The sequence below is a fragment of the Neovison vison genome, chromosome 8, assembly GCF_020171115.1.
Source record: "Neovison vison isolate M4711 chromosome 8, ASM_NN_V1, whole genome shotgun sequence".
NCBI classification, from domain to species: Eukaryota; Metazoa; Chordata; class Mammalia; order Carnivora; family Mustelidae; genus Neogale; species Neogale vison.
Window position 1 is genome coordinate 21,822,951 of NC_058098.1, and position 17,804 is coordinate 21,840,754.

Here is a 17,804-nt window from a genome sequence, read left to right on the forward strand (position 1 = left end):
TCATGGTCCCAGGTCCTGGGATCAAGCCCCACATTGGGCTCTCTGCTCCAAGGGGAGCCTGCTTCCTCCTCTCTCTGCCTGCCTCTCTGCCTGCTTGTGATCTCTGTCTGTCAAATAAATAAATAAAATTTAAAAAATAAATTAAAAAAACATCCAGCTCTTGGTTTCAGCTCAGGTTGTGATCTCAGGGTCATGAGATTGAACCCCATGTTGGGCTCTACGCTCAGTACAGACTCTGCTTAAGCTCTCCCTCTGCCACTCCCCCACCTCCAAAAATAAGTAAATAAATCTTTAAACACTCTGCATAGATTCACACTTGATTGATGGTTGTCTGTATAGAATTTTAGACTGATAGTCATTTTGCTTTATGATCTTGAAGGCATTACTTCATTATCTTCTACATTCCAGTGTTGCTAATTAGAAGTCCAATGGCATTCTAATTTTTACTACTGCTATGTGACCTGTTTTTATTTTCTGGAATCTTAGTAGTATCTTCCTTTTATGTCTTATGTTCTAAAATTTACAATAAAGTCTTGTGCTCTTTTCATTCATGTGTTGAGCATTCCTACAAAGGTGCCGTGTTAGTCCAGAAATTTATGTCTTGCTGTTCTGGTTCATTTTATTGCATTATTTCTTAGATAACATATTGCCCACTGTTTTATCTTTCTGGAGCTGTTATTACTCAGATGAGGAACTTTGTGGATGGATCCTTTTCTCTTATTTTCCATTTCTTTATTCTACTTCTAAGGATATTTACTCAACTTTTCGTCCTCCAGTTCTAGTGAATTTTTTTATTTTAGGTGCATTCTTATTTCTAAGATCTCTTTCTTGTTCCATGAGGTTAAATTTAGATTTCTTTGATGTCTTATGTTGAATGTGTTGTCCCTTTCTTCTGAGTTTTTTTGGCTTTATTTATTTACTTATTTAATAATTTTTTTTTAAATTTTAAGTAGGCTTCATACCCCAGAGAGCTCGAACTCACAACTTTGAAATCAAGAATCACTTGCTTTATCGACTGAGCCAGCCAAGCGCCCCTTTGGGATTTTTTTTTTTTTTTAAGATTTTATTTATTTATTTGACAGTCAGAGACCACAAGTAGGCAGAGAGGCAGGCAGAGAGAGAGGAAGGGAAGCAGGCTCCCTGCTGAGCAGAGAGCCCAACATGGGGCTCGATCCCAGGACCCTGGGATCATGACCTGAGCCGAAGGCAGAGGCTTTAACCCACTGAGCCACCCAGGTGCCCCTGAGATTTTATTTTTAAGTAATCTCTATACCTACCATGGAACTCAAACTTACAACCCCAGAATCAAGAGTTGCATGCTCCACCAACTCAGCCAGCCAGGTGCTCTTTTTCTGTTTTAATCTTTGTCTTTCAATTGGAGGATTTCCTCATATGTTGGCTTATTCTTGGATATCCACATGTATTTGAATAAAAATGAAACTAAAAATGAAACGTTAATAAACCCTTATGGTCACTGAGCAGTTTGCTTCAAAGCTTTGTATGTAAGAATGAGAATGTAAGTCCAGCAGTTTCATGTGACCATTAGGGATCTTCAACTCTTGGTGTCTTTTTTAAGTTTTTATTTATTTATTAGAGTGAGAGCGAGCATGAGCAGGGTGAGGGGCATAGAGAGAAGCAGACTCCCTGCTGTGCAGGGAGCCCTATATGGGGCTCAATCCCAGGACACCGGGATCATGAGCTGAGCTGAAGACAGACACTTAACTGACTAAGCCACCCAGACACCCAACTGTTGGTGTTCTTAATGTTCTGAAATATTTCTGTTTCTGTAGAGAAGTATCTGCTCATCTCTTACCTGAACATTGGTATTGTGGAGTAGAGCAAAGAAGGGAAGCTTGGTCTCACAATGCAGTATGCAGACTTTCACATAAAACCAGTCTCTTCTATGCCTGGTGTTCTCAAGCTCCACGTCTCTCTAATTCAGAATGGGGCTTGAGTAGGGACTTGAGTTCTAACTACAACAGACTTTCAAATCATCCATTCACGTTAGCCCCTGCCTAATCTCTACTTTCCATTCTATCTATACCCGCAGTTGCTGTGTTTTTCCTAGGTTGTATGGAACAAATTCATTAATTCTAAGTGTCTCTCTTGAGGCCCTTGTTTGACCATCCTACTTCCTACTAGATAATTTGTCATGTACTCTAGTTTGTAGTTACAGCTGACTTCTAGTTTTATCCAAGGTAGTTTCTGTTTCTTATTCTCTTTGCTGATTTGGCATGATACTTGAGAAAGGATGGTGACAGACACTTTTTAAAATGAAAATTTATGTTAAATCTTTCCCCCCCTTTAAGGATTTATTTATTTACATTTAGAGTGTGCCCATGTGTGGGAAGTCGGGAGAGAGGCTGCGGTTTGAAGGAGGAGGGGCAGTGAGATAGAGAGAATCTCAAGCACACCCCAACTGAGCATGGAGCCCAACTCAGGACTTGATCTCGGGACTCTGAGATCATGACCTGAGCCGAAGCTGAGAGTAGGATACTTAACCTACTGAGCCACCAAGGCCCCAGCTTATGTTAAATCTTAAACTCAGTGGTAAGCAGGACTTTTTTTTTTTTTTTTTAAAGATTTATTTATTTATTTATTTGACAAAGATCACAAGTAGGCAGAGAGGCAGGCAGAGAGAGGAGGAAACAAGCTCCCTGCTGAGCAGAGAGCCTGATGCGGGGCTCGATCCCAGGACCCTGAGATCATGACCTGAGCTAAAGGCAGAGGCTTTATCCCCAGGTGCCCCAGGACTTTCATCTTCTTAATAAAATACTTATCTGAACTTTTAAAAAAAGTCTTAGCTGTGACATTATACCTTTGATTTTATTGTTTTGATTAACAAATTTTTATGTTGGGGTGCCTGGGTGGCTCAGTGGGTTAAAAGCTCTGCCTTCGGCTCGGGTCATGATCCCAAGGTCCTGGGATCAAGCCCCGAGTCGGGCTCTCTGCTCTGCAGGGAGCCTGCTTCCTCCTCTCTCTCTGCCTGCCTCTCTGCCTACTTGTGTTCTCTGTCAAGTAAATAAACAAAATCATTAAAAAAAAATTTTTTTGTGTGTTGACGAAACAGTTGTCCTAAAACTGGTATTTAAACAAATGGAACCAAAGGAAAAAAAAAATGGAACTAATTCTGATGCTTCCACTTGATGGGAATATTGACTGTTTTATTATTTCAAAGCAGATTGTTGTGTATGCCTCATTTAAATATAAGATCTACCATTGAGCAAGATTATATTTTTTAAGAAAACTCTTATCAGTTTGAGAACTCATGTTTTTATCTTTGATAATCTGGTATAATATAATGTACAGAGATTATTTTATCTTGTTTCTATAGTCATCTTTATAGAATGGCAAAGGCTGAAATTGCTGAGAAATACTAAACTGATTTTTCTGTTCTCCAAGGTTCTTTTAGAGCAGGATATATTTCATCGTTCCTTGATGGCCTGTTGTTTGGAAATTGTGCTCTTTGCCTATAGCTCACCTCGTACTTTCCCCTGGATAATTGAAGTTCTCAATTTACGACCATTTTATTTTTATAAGGTGAGATGAGAGCTACAATAACATTTAATGTTACCTAGTGTCCTAATTTAAGACTGGTGCCACTATTATACTCATTGGTATGATTTAGTTAATATTTTGTCATCTGTGCTACTTTCAAAGTATTGATAGGAAAGTTAGGTTGAAGAATTAAATTTTTATACCTAAGATATGCCTGAAGTTATGGAAAATGCAGATCATTGAAAAGCTTACCCATTTGAATTGCTGACTGAGTGGGGTTTAAATATTTTTTTAGTGGCTTAAGGAAAATTGCTTCTGTATATTTGCTTCAATGTTGATGCATATTTTCACATTTTTCTTTTAGGAAGTTAAGGTAATTTTATTCAGGACAATGTTGTTTTTGACCTTATCTGATAGCAACTCATTTTTATTTGTAACATACATTTTTTTTAAGATTTATTTATTTATTTGACAGAGAGATAGAGAGAGAGCATAAGTAGGCAGAGCAGCAGGCAGAGGGAGAGGGAGAAGCAGGCTCTCCACTGAGCAGGGAGCCCAATGCGGTGCTTGATCCCAGAATCCTGGGATCATGACCTGAGCAGAAGGCAACGCTTAAGCAACTGAGCCACCCAGGCGCCCCAGTAACTTACTTTTTTCATTCAAAAAGCTAAATGCCTGGCGCCTGGTTGGCTCAGTGGGTTGGGCCTCTGCCTTCGGCTCAGGTCATGATTTCAGATCCTGGGCTCGAGTCCCGCATCAGGCTCTTTGCTCTGCAGGGAGCCTGTCTCCTCCTCTCTCTCTGTGCCTGCCTGTCTGCCTACTTGTGATCTGTTAAATAAATAAATTCTTAAAAAAAAAAAAAAGTTAGGGGCACCTGGGTGGCTCAGTTGGTTGGACGACTGCCTTCGGCTCAGGTCATGATCCTGGAGTCTCGGCATCGAGTCCCACATCGGGCTCCCAGCTCCATGGGGAGTCTGCTTCTCCCTCTGACCTTCTCATCGCTCATGTTCTCTCTCACTGTCTCTCTCTCTCTCTCAAATAAATAAAATCTTTAAAAAAAAAAAAAAGTTAAATGCCTTTGCTTTTTAACCACATAAATAATACATTCTCCTTGAAGAAAAACAAGAAGATATATAAACATAAATATTAAAACCATACATTATAATCCTAATTATAAATAATCACTTAATACTTTTTTTAAAAAAAGTATCATTTGATAAAGACACAGTGAGAAGGGGAATACAAGCAGAGGGAGTAGGAGAGGTAGAAGCAGGCTCTCCACTGAGCAGGGAGCCTGATGCAGGGCTCAATCCCAGGACTCTGGGATCATGACCTGAGCCGAAGGCAGACACTTAACGACTGAGCCACGCAGGCACCCCTCACTTAACGCTTTTGTGTATATACTTACAGAGTTTGTTCTAGGATTTACTCTTATTAAAATGGAATTATATAAGCATTTTAATATGTTATTTTAAATGTTATTTAAGTTACATGTTATATATAAATATATAATATAAATATGTAATATATAATATAAATGTTATATGTTATTTTAAATATGTTATATAAGCATTTTAAATATGTTATTTTAAATACGTATTCATTCCGTTCTTTTGAGCTATTGGGAAAAATAGTCTGAGAATGAGCAGTAAATTCAAAATAGCATAGGAAGTAGAACCCAAGACCTGAGTTCTACCACTACTGAGCTGTTGACCAGTTTCTACCGATCATTGCCTTATTTTTCCATGTACACAAAAAGCATAAGAAGCAGAAATGTATGTGAAAGTTCTTTAGAACTCCTTTGTAAATTAAAAGACATTAATAAGCCATTGAATCATGGTTCAGTGGTATCATTGGTTGTGTCATCATAAGACCAAAGCTAGTCATACATGCAAGCCCAGTATACTAATGACTGAGACTATATTACCTTTTCAATTTTCTCTTTACCAGGTTATTGAGGTGGTGATCCGCTCAGAGGAGGGACTCTCCAGGGATATGGTGAAACACCTGAACAGCATAGAAGAACAGATATTAGAGAGTTTAGCATGGAGTCATGATTCTGCACTGTGGGAGGCTCTCCAGGCTTCAGCAAACAAGGTTCCTACCTGTGAAGAAGTGAGTCAGGGCAAGAGTGATAATCAGTCAGGGCAAGGGTGATAATCATTTAAAAAATAACAGCTGGGGGTGCCTGGGTGGCTCAGTGGGTTAAGCCTCTGCCTTCAGCTCTGGTCATGATCCCAGGGTGCTGGGATCGAGCCCCACATCGGGCTCTCTGCTCAGCAGAGAGGAGAGCCCACTTCCTCCTCTCTCTCTGCCTGCCTCTCTGCCTACTTGTGATCTCTCTCTCTGTCCAATAAGTAAATAAAATCTTTAAAAAGAAAAAAAAAACAGCTGTAAAAAAATAAAATAACAGCTGTATTGAGATAAAAATCACATATCATACAATTCATCCATTTAAAGTATACAATTTAGGGGCATCTGCCTGGCATAGTCGGTAGAGCATGAAGCTCTTGTTCTTGGAGTAGTGAGTTTGGGCCTCACGTTGGGTGTGAACATTACTTCAAAACAAAACAAAAAAACCCAAACAAGGTGTGCTTGGGTAGCTCAGTCAGTTAAGTGTCCAACTCTTGATTTCAGCCCACATCATGATCTCAGTGTCCTGCTCAGTGGGGAGTCTGCTGGAGATTCTTTCTCTCTCCACCCACTTGCATGCAGCCTCTCTCCCAAAAAATAAATAATTTTAAAAACATACAGTTTAGTGTTTAGTACATGCATATATAGGTGCCGCCATCACCTCAACAAGTAATTGTACCTATTAGCTGTCACTCCCTTATCCCCCTTCCTCTCCCTAGTCCTAAGCAACCAGTGATCTACTTTCCATCTTTATTGATTTGTCTATTCTGGACATTTCATATATGTGGAATCATATAATATGTGTCCTTTGTGACTGGCTTCTTTCACTTAGCATAATGTTTTCAAGATTCATCCATGTTATAGGATATATTAGCACTTCATTTTTTTTTGTGCCTTAATATTCCATTGCATGGATATATCATTTCATTCCTCCGTTTATTAACCAATAGACATTTGGGTTGTTTCAGCCTTTGGCTTCTATGAATAATGCTGCTGTGAACATTCATGCACAAGTTTTGTATGGACATAGGTTCTTATTTGTGGGGCATATATATCTAGGAATGGAATTACTGGGTCATGTAATAACTCTGTTTAACTCTAGTTTGGGGGAACTGTCAGACTCTTCTCAAAGTGGCTGTACCATTTAACATTCCCACCATCAGTGTATGAAGATTCCACTTTCTTCATATTTTCTCTAACACTTACCTTTATTTTTCCCCCTAATTTTCCCCCTTATCTTTGTTATTCTGGCCATTAGTAGGCATGAAGTAATAGCTCATTGTGATTTCTATTTACATTTCCCTGACGGCTAATGATGCTCCGTGTCTTTTCTTTGGAGTAATATCTATCCAAATCCATTGCCTATTTTTTAATTGGGTTTTTTTTATTACTGAACTATAGGGGAGTCCTTTATGTATTGTAAATACAACTACAACTTTTAATTTTGATGATGTCCTATATTTTTTCTTTTATTGTTGGTACTTTTGAAGTCTTATCCAAGAAGCCCATTAATCTTATCATTTTTAGCTTTTGGAATTTCTGTCTAAAAAACATTTTTGGGGGCACCTGGGTGGCTCAGTGGGTTAAGCCTCTGCCTTCAGCTCAGTTCGTGATCTCAGGGTCCTGGGATCAAGTCCCACATCAGGCTCTCTGCTCCGCAGGGAGCCTGCTTCCTCCTCTCTCTCTCTCTCTCTCTCTCTCTCTCTCTCTCTGCTTGCCCCTCTGCCCACTTGTGATCTCTCTCTGTCAAATAAATAAAATCTTTAAAAAAAATTTTTTTTTGGTTAGTGGTAGTTAAAATTGAAAAAAATCAGAAGTCATGACTACAAGTGATACATTTCAGTTTAATGTTAGGTGAGAAATTGAGTTTTTTCCCCTTTACCTCTCTGTTGCTTTTTTTTTTTTTTTTTTTTTTTTTTTTTTTTTTTTTTTGACAGAGATCACAAGTAGGCAGAGGGGCGGGCAGAGAGAGAGAGAGCAAGAAGCAGGCTCCCTACTGAACAGAGAACCCGACGCAGGGTTCCATCTCCGGACCCTGAGATCGTGACCTGCTTAACCCACTGAGCCACCCAGGTGCCCCTGTGTTGCTCTTTTGTAACTCCTGTCTTTTCATCCTTATTTGCTTTTCTGTGTCTTCTTATACTGCATGAAACCTAAGAATTTTTCTCTAATTCCAAACTACTGGAAGGACTATCCAAGAGCAGAAAGAACTAAAAAGAAGATGATTTTTATTTTTTAAGATTTTATTTATTTATTTGACAGAGACACAGCAAGAGAAGGAACACAAGCAGAGGGAGCGGGAGAGGGAGAAAACAGGCCTCCCACTGAGCAGGGGACCCCACATGGGGCTTGATCCCAGGATACCGGGATCATGACCCAAGCCAAAGGCAGAGGCTTAACAACTGAGCCACCCAAGCACCCCAAGAAGATGATTTCTTGAAATCTCTCTCCGTGCATCTTTGGACTTTTGTAGCAAACCTGGGATTAACTGGGCATTCTTCAGTATTCATCAATATCTCCATTGTAGAATCCCTTGGGAAAGTGAAAAAAATCTCTATGAATTTAAGGAAAGAGGATTTGGGTTGAAGCCCTTACTCTATTATTTAATAGTAGTGCGTCCTTGGGCAAATTTCCTATTTTGAGCCTGTTCGTTTTTTTTTTTTTTTTTAAGATTTTATTTATTTGAGAGAGAGTGACAGAGAGAGAGAGAAAAAGAGCATGAGCATGGGGGTTGCGCAGAGGGAGACAGACTCCCCGCTGAGCAGGAGTCTGATGCCAGATGTGATTCTGGGACTCTGGGATCATGATCTGAGCTGAAGGCAGTCACTTAACCAACTGAGCCACCCAGGCACCCAAGCCTCTAATTTCTTATCCTTAAGTGGAAATAGTACTACCTAATCAGTTTGCTTCTAGAAGTAGTCAATAAACTTCAGTAGATCAATTATAAGATTGAAATATATTTAACAGCATTAACTATTGAGCACTTAATGCAAGTTGTTTTATTTTGTGAACAAGAAAGAGGAGAAATAAAACATTTAAAGTAGTTAAAAAGATTTTTCGGGGCGCCTGGGTGGCTCAGTGGGTTAAGCCGCTGCCTTCAGCTCAGGTCATGATCTCAGGGTCCTGGGATCGAGTCCCGCATCAGGCTCTCTGCTCAGCAGGGAGCCTGCTTCCTTCTCTCTCTCTGCCTGCCTTTCTGCCTACTTGTGATCTCTCTCTGTCAAATAAATAAATAAAATCTTTAAAAAAAAAAAAAAGACTTTTTTCTCATTTTCTGTGGTTTTCATTAGTGGGTATATCAATATGTAAAGCAGAAGGTTTTTGTTTTTCACAGGTTATATTCCCAAATAACTTTGAAACAGGAAATGGGGGAAATGTACAGGGACATCTTCCCATGATGCCTATGTCTCCTCTAATACATCCAAGAGTCAAAGAAGTTCGGACTGACAGTGGGAGTCTTCGAAGGGGTAGGTTGAACATGGGGAAAACAGTGAACAAAATAACAAAGATAATTTTCTCCGAGAAGATATCAAGTCTTGCTCATATATTATTATGAAATCTAATTTCTTCATCAGGATTTTTTTTCTTCATCAGGATTTAAAAGGGGGCTTATAAAAAGAATTAAATCAGTCAGGTCACGATCCCAGGGTCCTGGGATCAAGCCCCGCATTGAGCTGCTTACTCAGTAGGGAGCCTGCTTCTCCCTCTCCCTCTGACTGCTGCTCCCCCTGCTTGGGTGTTCTTGCTCTCTCTCTCTCATAAATAAATAAAATCTTCAAAAAAGAATTAAAGGGGCACCTGGGTGGCTCAGTCAGTTGAACATCTGAGTCTTGGTTTCAGCTCAAGTCATGATCTTGGGGTCCTGAGATAAAGCCCCACATCAGGCTCCACGCTCAGCATAGAATCTGCTTGTCCCTCTCCCTCTGCTCCTCCAGCCGTTCATACCCTCACTCTCTCTCTAATAAATAAATGAATAATATAAATGAATAAATAAATGAAAACTAAAAAATTTTTTTAATGAAAAAATAAGAAGGAACTTCTGCCAACACCCTTTTGTGGCCCATTGTATAATTTCTTATACCAAAGTAATAAGATTTTTACTCTTTTTTTTTTTTTAGCACCACGCTCTAACCAACTGAGCTAACCGGCCGCCTTTTTTTTTTTTTTAAAGAAAGAGAGAGAGTGGGGAGGGCATTGGAGGGGCAGGGGAAGAGGGAGAGAGAGAACCTCAGGCAGCACAGAGCAGGATGCAGGGCTCTATCTCACAGCCCTGTTTCTCTGATTTTTAATTTCTATTTTAAATTGCCATGTTAATTGTGGAAAGAGTATTTTAGCCTTTTGATAAACACATAACTTTTCTTTTTCTGGAATTTTATTTGTGTAAGGGGGAGGGACAGAGAGAGAGAGAAAGAATCTCAAACAGATACCACACTGAGCCTGAAGCCCAACACAGGGCTTGAGCTCATAACCTGAGCCAAATCAAGAGTAAGATCCTCAACTGAGCCACCCAGGTACCCCAACATACAGTTTTTCTTTCTTTTTTTTTAAGATTTTGTTTATTTGACAGACAGAGATCACAAGTAAACAGAGAGGCAGGCAGAGAGAGAGAGGGAAGCAGGCTCCCTGCTGAGCAGAGAGCCCGATGCGGTACTCGATCCCAGGACCCTGAGATCATGACCTGAGCCGAAGGCAGCAGCTTTACCCACTGAGCCACCCAGGCGCCCACAGCTTTTCTTTTTTTCTTTTTTTTAAGATTTTATTTATTGGGGCTCCTGGCAGGCTCAGTGAGTTAAACCTCTGCCTTTGGCTCAGGTCATGATCTCAGGGTCTTGGGATCAAGCCCCAAGTTGGGCTCTCTGCTCAGCAGGGAGGCTGCTTCCCCCTTTCTCTCTCCCTCCCTCTCTGCCTACTTGTGATCTCTCTGTCAAATAAATAAACAAAAAAAATTTTTTTTTTTTAAGATTTTATTTATTTGACAGAGAGATCACAAGCAGGCAGAGAGGCAGACAGAGAGAGAGGGAGAATTAGGCTCCCTGCTGAGCAGAGAGCCCGATGTGGGGCTGGATCCCAGGACCCTGAGATCATGACCTGAGCCGAAGGCAGTGGCTTAACCCACTGAGCCACCCAGGCGCCCCACAAAAATCTTTTTTAAAAAAATCTATTTATTTGAGAGCAAGCCTGAGCTGGGGGAGGAGGAGAAAGGCAGAGTGTTGGGCTCTCTCCTCGGCGGGGAGCCTGCTTCCTCCTCTCTCTGCCTGCCTCTCTGCTTACCTGTGATCTCTGGCTGTCAAATAAATAAATAAAATCTTTAAAAAAAAATAAAATAAAATAAAAAATAAAGAGGCACCTACTGACTCAGTTGGTTAAGCGTCTGACTCTTGATTTTTGGCTCTGGTCATGATCTTTGGGTCGTGAGATTGAGCCCTGCTTCTGTTCTGTGCTAGGCATGGAACCCGCTTGGGATTCTCCTTCTCCCTCTCCTTTTGCTCCTCCCTGCCCCATGTGCACATGCTTGCTCACTGGCTTTCTCTCTCTGGCACATGCTCTCTTGCGATCTCTCAAAAAAAATAAAAATAAAAGCATATCATATTCCTGTAAAGAAACAATGGGTTGGGCGCCTGGGTGGCTCACTGGGTTAAGCCGCTGCCTTCGCCTCAGGTCATGATCTCAGGGTCCTGGGATCGAGGCCCACATCGGGCTCTCTGCACAGCAGGGAGCCTGCTTCCCTCTCTCTCTCTTTTCTTGCCTCTCTGTCTACTTGTGATCTCTCTCTGTCAAATAAATAAATAAAATCTTAAAAAAAAGAAAAAAAAGAAACAATGGGTTGGGGAAAGTAAGGATTATAGAAAAAGATAAAGGGTTCTGTGGGTCTAGGAGAACCTTTGCACCTGGTAGAAAGGGAAGGCTTCTCCTGTGGAAAGAACATTGAAAATAGATATAAACTATAACTTTCTTTTTGATCAACATACTACTGCCAACCCTCAGATTAAGGCGAGCTAAACAGAATCATATCACCTTTACTCATCTTTATCTTCTAGAGGGCTCATAAAAGATGACTGTGTATCTTCTAAATCAGAAAGCCATAGTACCTTAAACTGCTTAAGTATGGTTGTGTGGGAGGAGACAAACTGTGAACCAAATTACTGATTTACTTTCTTCTTAGATGTTATTTACTAGGTAAAACTGGGAGATAGGAGCTAATTGGACTATTTTAATTTACGGTCACCTCATTCTACCTTTTAGCTTCTACTATACCCTTAATGTTTTGCTCCTTTAATAGTAGGCAGAGGTTCAAGAATCCAATAAAATGAGCCATCATAATTTTCACACGTAATGACTTTTTTCATGCCTCTTTAACTAGACTATATTCCATGAAGACAGAAGCCATGTTATTTACTGCTGAATCCCTAGGGCTTAACATAGTAACTCAAAGTCTCTATTTGTGAATGAATGAACCTGATTTATTATTTTGGAATATGTATCAAACTGTTTTAAAATTTATTTTTCTCTCTATTAGATATGCAACCATTGTCTCCAATTTCTGTCCATGAACGCTACAGTTCTCCTGCTGCGGGGAGTGCCAAGAGAAGACTTTTTGGGGAAGACCCGCCAAAGGAAATACTTATGGACAGGATCATAACCGAAGGAACAAAATTGAAAATTGCCCCTTCTTCAAGCCTTACTACTGAAAATATATCAATTTCCCCTGGGCAGAGTCTTCTAACTATGGCCACAGCCATAGTCACAGGAACAACGGGACATAAAGTTACAATCCCATTGCATGGTAACATTTTAATGCATTTATTTTCTATTTTTTCTGAATTAGTTGATTAAGATTTATCTTGCTGGATTGGATCACATGGCATTTTTTTTTTTTTTAAGATTTTTATTTATTTGACAGAGAGATCACAAGTAGGAAGAGAGGCAGGCAGAGAGAGAGGAGGAAGCAGGCTCCCTGCCGAGCAGAGAGCCCGATGCGGGACTCGATGCCAGGACCCTGAGATCATGACCTGAGCCGAAGGCAGTGGCTCAACCCACTGAGCCACCCAGGTGCCCCTCACATGGCATTTTTTAATCCAGTTTATTTTGAACCTATACTGTTTTTTAAAATTTATCATTTTAGAGCAGTTTTAGGTTCAAAGCAAAATTGAGTTGAAGGTATAGAGATTTGCCATACACACATTGCCACACACACACACACACACACAGAGCTTTCATCACCATCATCATCCTGCACCAGAATGGTATATCATGAACTTATATTGACACATCCTTATCACCTCAAGTCCATAGTTTACATTATGGTTTACTCTCGCTATTATACAGTCTATAGTTTCTATGTTTAATGACACATAGCCACCATTATAGTATTATATAGAATAGTTTCGCTGCCATAAAAATCCTCTGTGCTCTACCTTTTGTTTCATTTTGAACTTACACTGTTTATTGAGTTTTAACATTTTTTAAATATACAACCCTTGGGGCGCCTGGGTGGCTCAGTGTGTTAAAGCCTCTGCCTTTGGCTCAGGTTATGATCCCAGGGTCCTGGGATTGAGCCCCGCATCAGGCTCTCTGCTCAGCGGTGAGCCTGCTTCCCCCGCTCACTCTTCCTGCCTCTCTGCCTACTTGTGATCTCTCTCTGTCAAATAAATAAATAAAATCTTAAAAAAAAAAAACAAAAAACTCAAAAGTTCAAAAGAAAACAATATTGTTTCAGAGAAGAAATAGTAAACAAGAGTGCTATAACCTAGAATTATTATTTTTGTGGCTTTCATCTCCTTTTCTAACCTATTCCTATGTTTATACACATAGATAGATGGATAGATATAATTGACAACCTTTCTGGAACACATGCTGCTTATTTCTAAAACTGAAAACTCTTGCTTATACATTTAGGTATCGCAAATGATGCTGGAAAGATCACACTGATACCAGTTTCCATGAACACAGCTCAGGAGTCCAAAGTCGAGAGTCCTGTATCACTTACTGCTCAGTCATTAATTGGTGCTTCTCCGAAACAGACCCATCTGACTAAAGTGCAAGAGGCACATCCAACTGGAATAAGCAAACCAAAGAGAACTGGGTCTTTAGCACTGTTTTATAGAAAGGTATGTGATTTTATGGCATCCAAAATATCTCATTTGGGGTGTGTGGCTGGCTCAGTGGAACCTGGGACGCTTGATCATAGGGTTGTAAGTTCATGCCCTATACTGGATATAGCGATTATTTAAAAATAAAATATTTTAAGGGGCGCCTGGCTGGCTAAGTCAGTTAAATATCTGCCTTCGGCTCAGGTCATGATCCCAGAGTCCTAGGATTGAGCCCCACATCGGGCTCCCTGCTCAGTGGGGGTCTTGCTTTTCTCCCTCTACTGCTTCCCTGCTTGTGCATGCTCTCTCTCTGTCAAATAAATAGATAAAATCTTTTTAAAAAGTAAATAAAGGGGCGCCTGGGTGGCTCAGTGGGTTAAAGCCTCTGCCTTCGGCTCAAGTCATGATCTCAGGGTCCTGGGATCAAGGCCCGCATTGGGCTCTATGCTCAGCGGGGAACCTGCTTCCTCCTCTCTCTCTGCCTGCCTCTCTGCCTACTTGTGATCTCTGTCAAATAAATGAAATCTTTAAATAAATAAGTAAATAAAAAGTAAATAAAAATAAAATGATCTCATTTAATCAGTGCAAGAAAGATTGAGTAACAGCAGCTTTAGCCTCCTTTTTTGTGTGGTACAATATACATAAAATTTACCATTTTAACCATATTTTAGTGTACAGTGAAGTATCATTAAGTACATTCACATTGTTGTGCAGCTTTCACCATCATCCAGATACAGAACTTTTTTATCTTCCTACACTGAGAATCTCCTCCTCTTAAAATAATTCCCCATTCCTCTTCCTACCACCAGCTTCTAGTAACCACCATTCTACTTTCTGTCTCTATGAATTTGACTACTCTAGGTACCTCATACAAGTAGACTCAAATAATATTTATGTTAATATGGTAAGTTTATTAATATAATTATTAATGTAATATTTTTAAAAAATATTTTATTTATTTGAGAGAGAGAGTGAGAAAGAGCATGACAGGAGAGAAGGTCAGAGGAAGAAGCAGACTCCCTGTGGAGCTGGGACCCCGATGTGGGACTCGATCCTGGGACTCCAGGATCATGACCTGAGCCTAAGGCAGTTGCTTAACCAACTGAGCCACCCAGGCACCTAATATAATATTATATTAAACAGGTTTATTCCACTTAGTGTAAGTCTTCAGGATTCTTCCATGTTGTAGCATTGTTCAGAATTTCCTTCCTTTTTAAGCCTGAATAATATCCCATTGTATGTGTATACCACATTTTGTTTATCCATTCATCTGTAGATGAACATTTACAGTGTTTCTACTTATTGTGAACAATGCTTCTATGAACATAAGTGTACAAATATCTATTCAAGTGTCTGCTCTCAGTTCCCTTGGGTTTATACCCAGAAGTGGAATAATAATTCTGAATATAATTTTTTGAGAAACTACCATACCATTTTCCACAGTGCCTACTCCATTTTATATTCCTGCTGCAAATACGTGGGTTTCCAAGTTCTCCACATCCTTGTCAACACTGTTTTCTGTTATTTTTTATAGTAGCCATGCTAATTAGAATAAAGTGGTATCTCATAGTTTTGATTTGCATTTCCCTAATTATTAGTGATGTTGAGCATCTTTTCATGTGCTTATTGGCCATCTATCTGTCTTCCTTAGAGAAAGATTTATTTAAGTCCTTTGCCCATTTTTTGCTTGAATTTTACTGTTGTTGCTATTGAGCTGTAGATAATCCTTTATATATTCTGGATAGAATCCCTTATCAGATTTATGATTTGCAAATGTTTTCTCCCATTCCAGGGATTGCCTTTTCACCATATTGATAGTATCCTTTGATGCACAGAAGTTTCTAACTTTAATGAAGTTCAATTTCTCTGTGTTTTGTTTTACTGTCTTTGCTTTTTGTGTTATATCCAAAAAATCATCGACCGTTCCAGTGTCATGAAGCTTTTCCCCATCTTTTCTCCCTAAGAGTTTTATAGTTTTAGCATTTCTGTTTAATTCCTTGAACCATTTTGAGTTAATTTTGTATATGGTCTGAGGATCTAGCTTCATTCTTTTGCATCCATTTTCTCAACACCATTTGTTGAAAAGACCATTGTTTTTCCTTTGAATGTTCTTGGCACCATTTTCATAAGCCATTGCATCATATGGGAGGGCTGATTTCTGGGCTCTTTTTTAAGCATTGTCCTTTTAATGTCTGTCTGTATGCCAGTACTATACTGTTTTGATTACTGTAACTTTGTAGTAAGTTTTGAAATTAGGAAATATGAGCCCTCCCAACTTTGTTCTTTTTCAAGATTATTTTGGCTATTCAGAGTTCCTTGAGATTCCATATGATAAAGGATGGATTTTTTTTTTCTTTTCTTTTTTTTTTTTTGATGGATTTTTAAAAATTTTTATTTATTTATTTGTCAGAGAAAGAGCACACACAAGCACAAGCTGGGGCAGCGGCAGGCAGAGGGAGAAGCAGGCTCCCTGCTGAGCAAGGATCCCAATGCAGGACTCTGGAATCATGACCTGAGCTGAAGGCAGACACTTAACCGACTGAAGCCACCCAGGCATCCCTAGGATGGATTTTTCTATTTCTGCAAAAAACATCATGGAGATTTTGATAGGGGTTGCATTGAATCTATAGAATCCTTTGAATAGTGTTGACTTCTTATTACCATTACTAAGTCTTCCAGTCCATGAATATGGGATGTCTTTCCATTTATTAGTGTTTGGGTTTTTTTGGTTTGTTTTTTTGTTTTTGTTGTTTTTTAGTTAACACAGAGTGTTTTATTATTTATCTTTAATTTCTTTCAGCAGTGTTTTGCAGTTTTCAATATATACTCTTTTACCTCCTTGGTTAAGTTGATTACTAAGTTATTTTATTCTTTTTTTTTTTTTTTTCTTTTAAAGATTTTATTTATTTATTTGACAGAGAGAGATTACAAGTAGGCAGAGAGGCAGGCAGAGAGAGAGGAGGAAGCAGGCTCCCTGCTGAGCAGAGAGCCCGATGCGGGACTCGATCCCAGGACCCTGAGATCATGACCTGAGCCGAAGGCAGCGGCTTAACCCACTGAGCCACCCAGGCGCCCTCTTTTTTTTTTTTTTTAAAGATTTTATTTATTTATTTGACAGACAGAAATCATAAGTAGGCAGAGAGGCAGGCAGAGAGAGAGGAGGAAGCAGGCTCCCCGCAGAGCAGAGAGCCCGATGCGGGACTCGATCCCAGGACCCTGGGATCATGACCCGAGCCAAAGGCAGAGGCTTTAACCCACTGAGCCACCCAGGCGCCCCTTATTCTTTTTCATGATACTATAAGTACAATCATTTTCTTAATTTTATTTTTAAGATTTTATTTATTTGACAGAGAGAGAGAAATCACAAAATCACAAGTAGGCAGAGAGAGAGAGGGGAGGAAGCAGTCTCCCTGCAGAGCAGAGAGCCCGACCTGGGGCTCAATCCCAGGACCCTGGGATCATGAACCGAGCTGAAGGCAGAGGCTTTAACCTACGGAGCCACCCAGGTGCCCCATTTTCTTAATTTTATTTTTGGATTATTTATTGTTTGTGGTATAGGAATGAAATAGATTTTTTTGTGATTTTTTTTTTTCTTCTAAGCTTTTATTTATTTATTCGAGAGAGCATGAGCAGGGTTGGAAGAGAGGGAAAGGGAAAGGGAGAAGCATACTCCCCACTGAGCAGGGACCTGATGCAGACCTCTATCCCAAGACCCTGAGATCAACACCTGAGCTAAACGCAAATGCTCAACCAGGTTCCCGTTATGAATTATTTATTTATTTATTTATTTAAGTAATCCTACATCCAACACAGGACTTGAATTTATAACCCCAAGATCAGGAGTCACATGTTACACTGACTGAGCCAACCAGGTGCCCCTGTATGATTTTGTAGTCTACAACTTTGCTGAATTTGTTTATTACTTCTAACACTTTTGGGGGGATTCTTTACAGTTTTCTACACCATAAAATCATATAATCTACAAACAGGTGACTTTACTTATTTTCCAGTTTTGATGTTTTTTATTTCTTTTTCTTGCCTAATTGCTCTGGCTAGAATTTCCAGTATTGTGTTGAAAAGAAG

General features: G+C 39.7%; 1 protein-coding gene across 6 annotated transcripts in view; it reads left to right on the forward strand.

The window, feature by feature from the left end:
- Window positions 1–17,804, forward strand: part of RBL1 (RB transcriptional corepressor like 1) — a 68,694-nt gene that overhangs the window by 29,930 nt on the left and 20,960 nt on the right. For 5 of the 6 annotated variants that reach the window (XM_044263068.1, XM_044263070.1, XM_044263071.1 and 2 more), the window contains 5 exons: window positions 3,403–3,540; window positions 5,449–5,613; window positions 8,966–9,098; window positions 12,149–12,415; window positions 13,528–13,739. In XM_044263068.1, the coding sequence (XP_044119003.1) occupies window positions 3,403–3,540; window positions 5,449–5,613; window positions 8,966–9,098; window positions 12,149–12,415; window positions 13,528–13,739 (915 nt within the window). The remainder of the gene's footprint in view (window positions 1–3,402; window positions 3,541–5,448; window positions 5,614–8,965; window positions 9,099–12,148; window positions 12,416–13,527; window positions 13,740–17,804) is intronic. The other variant, XM_044263069.1, reaches the window with a different exon arrangement.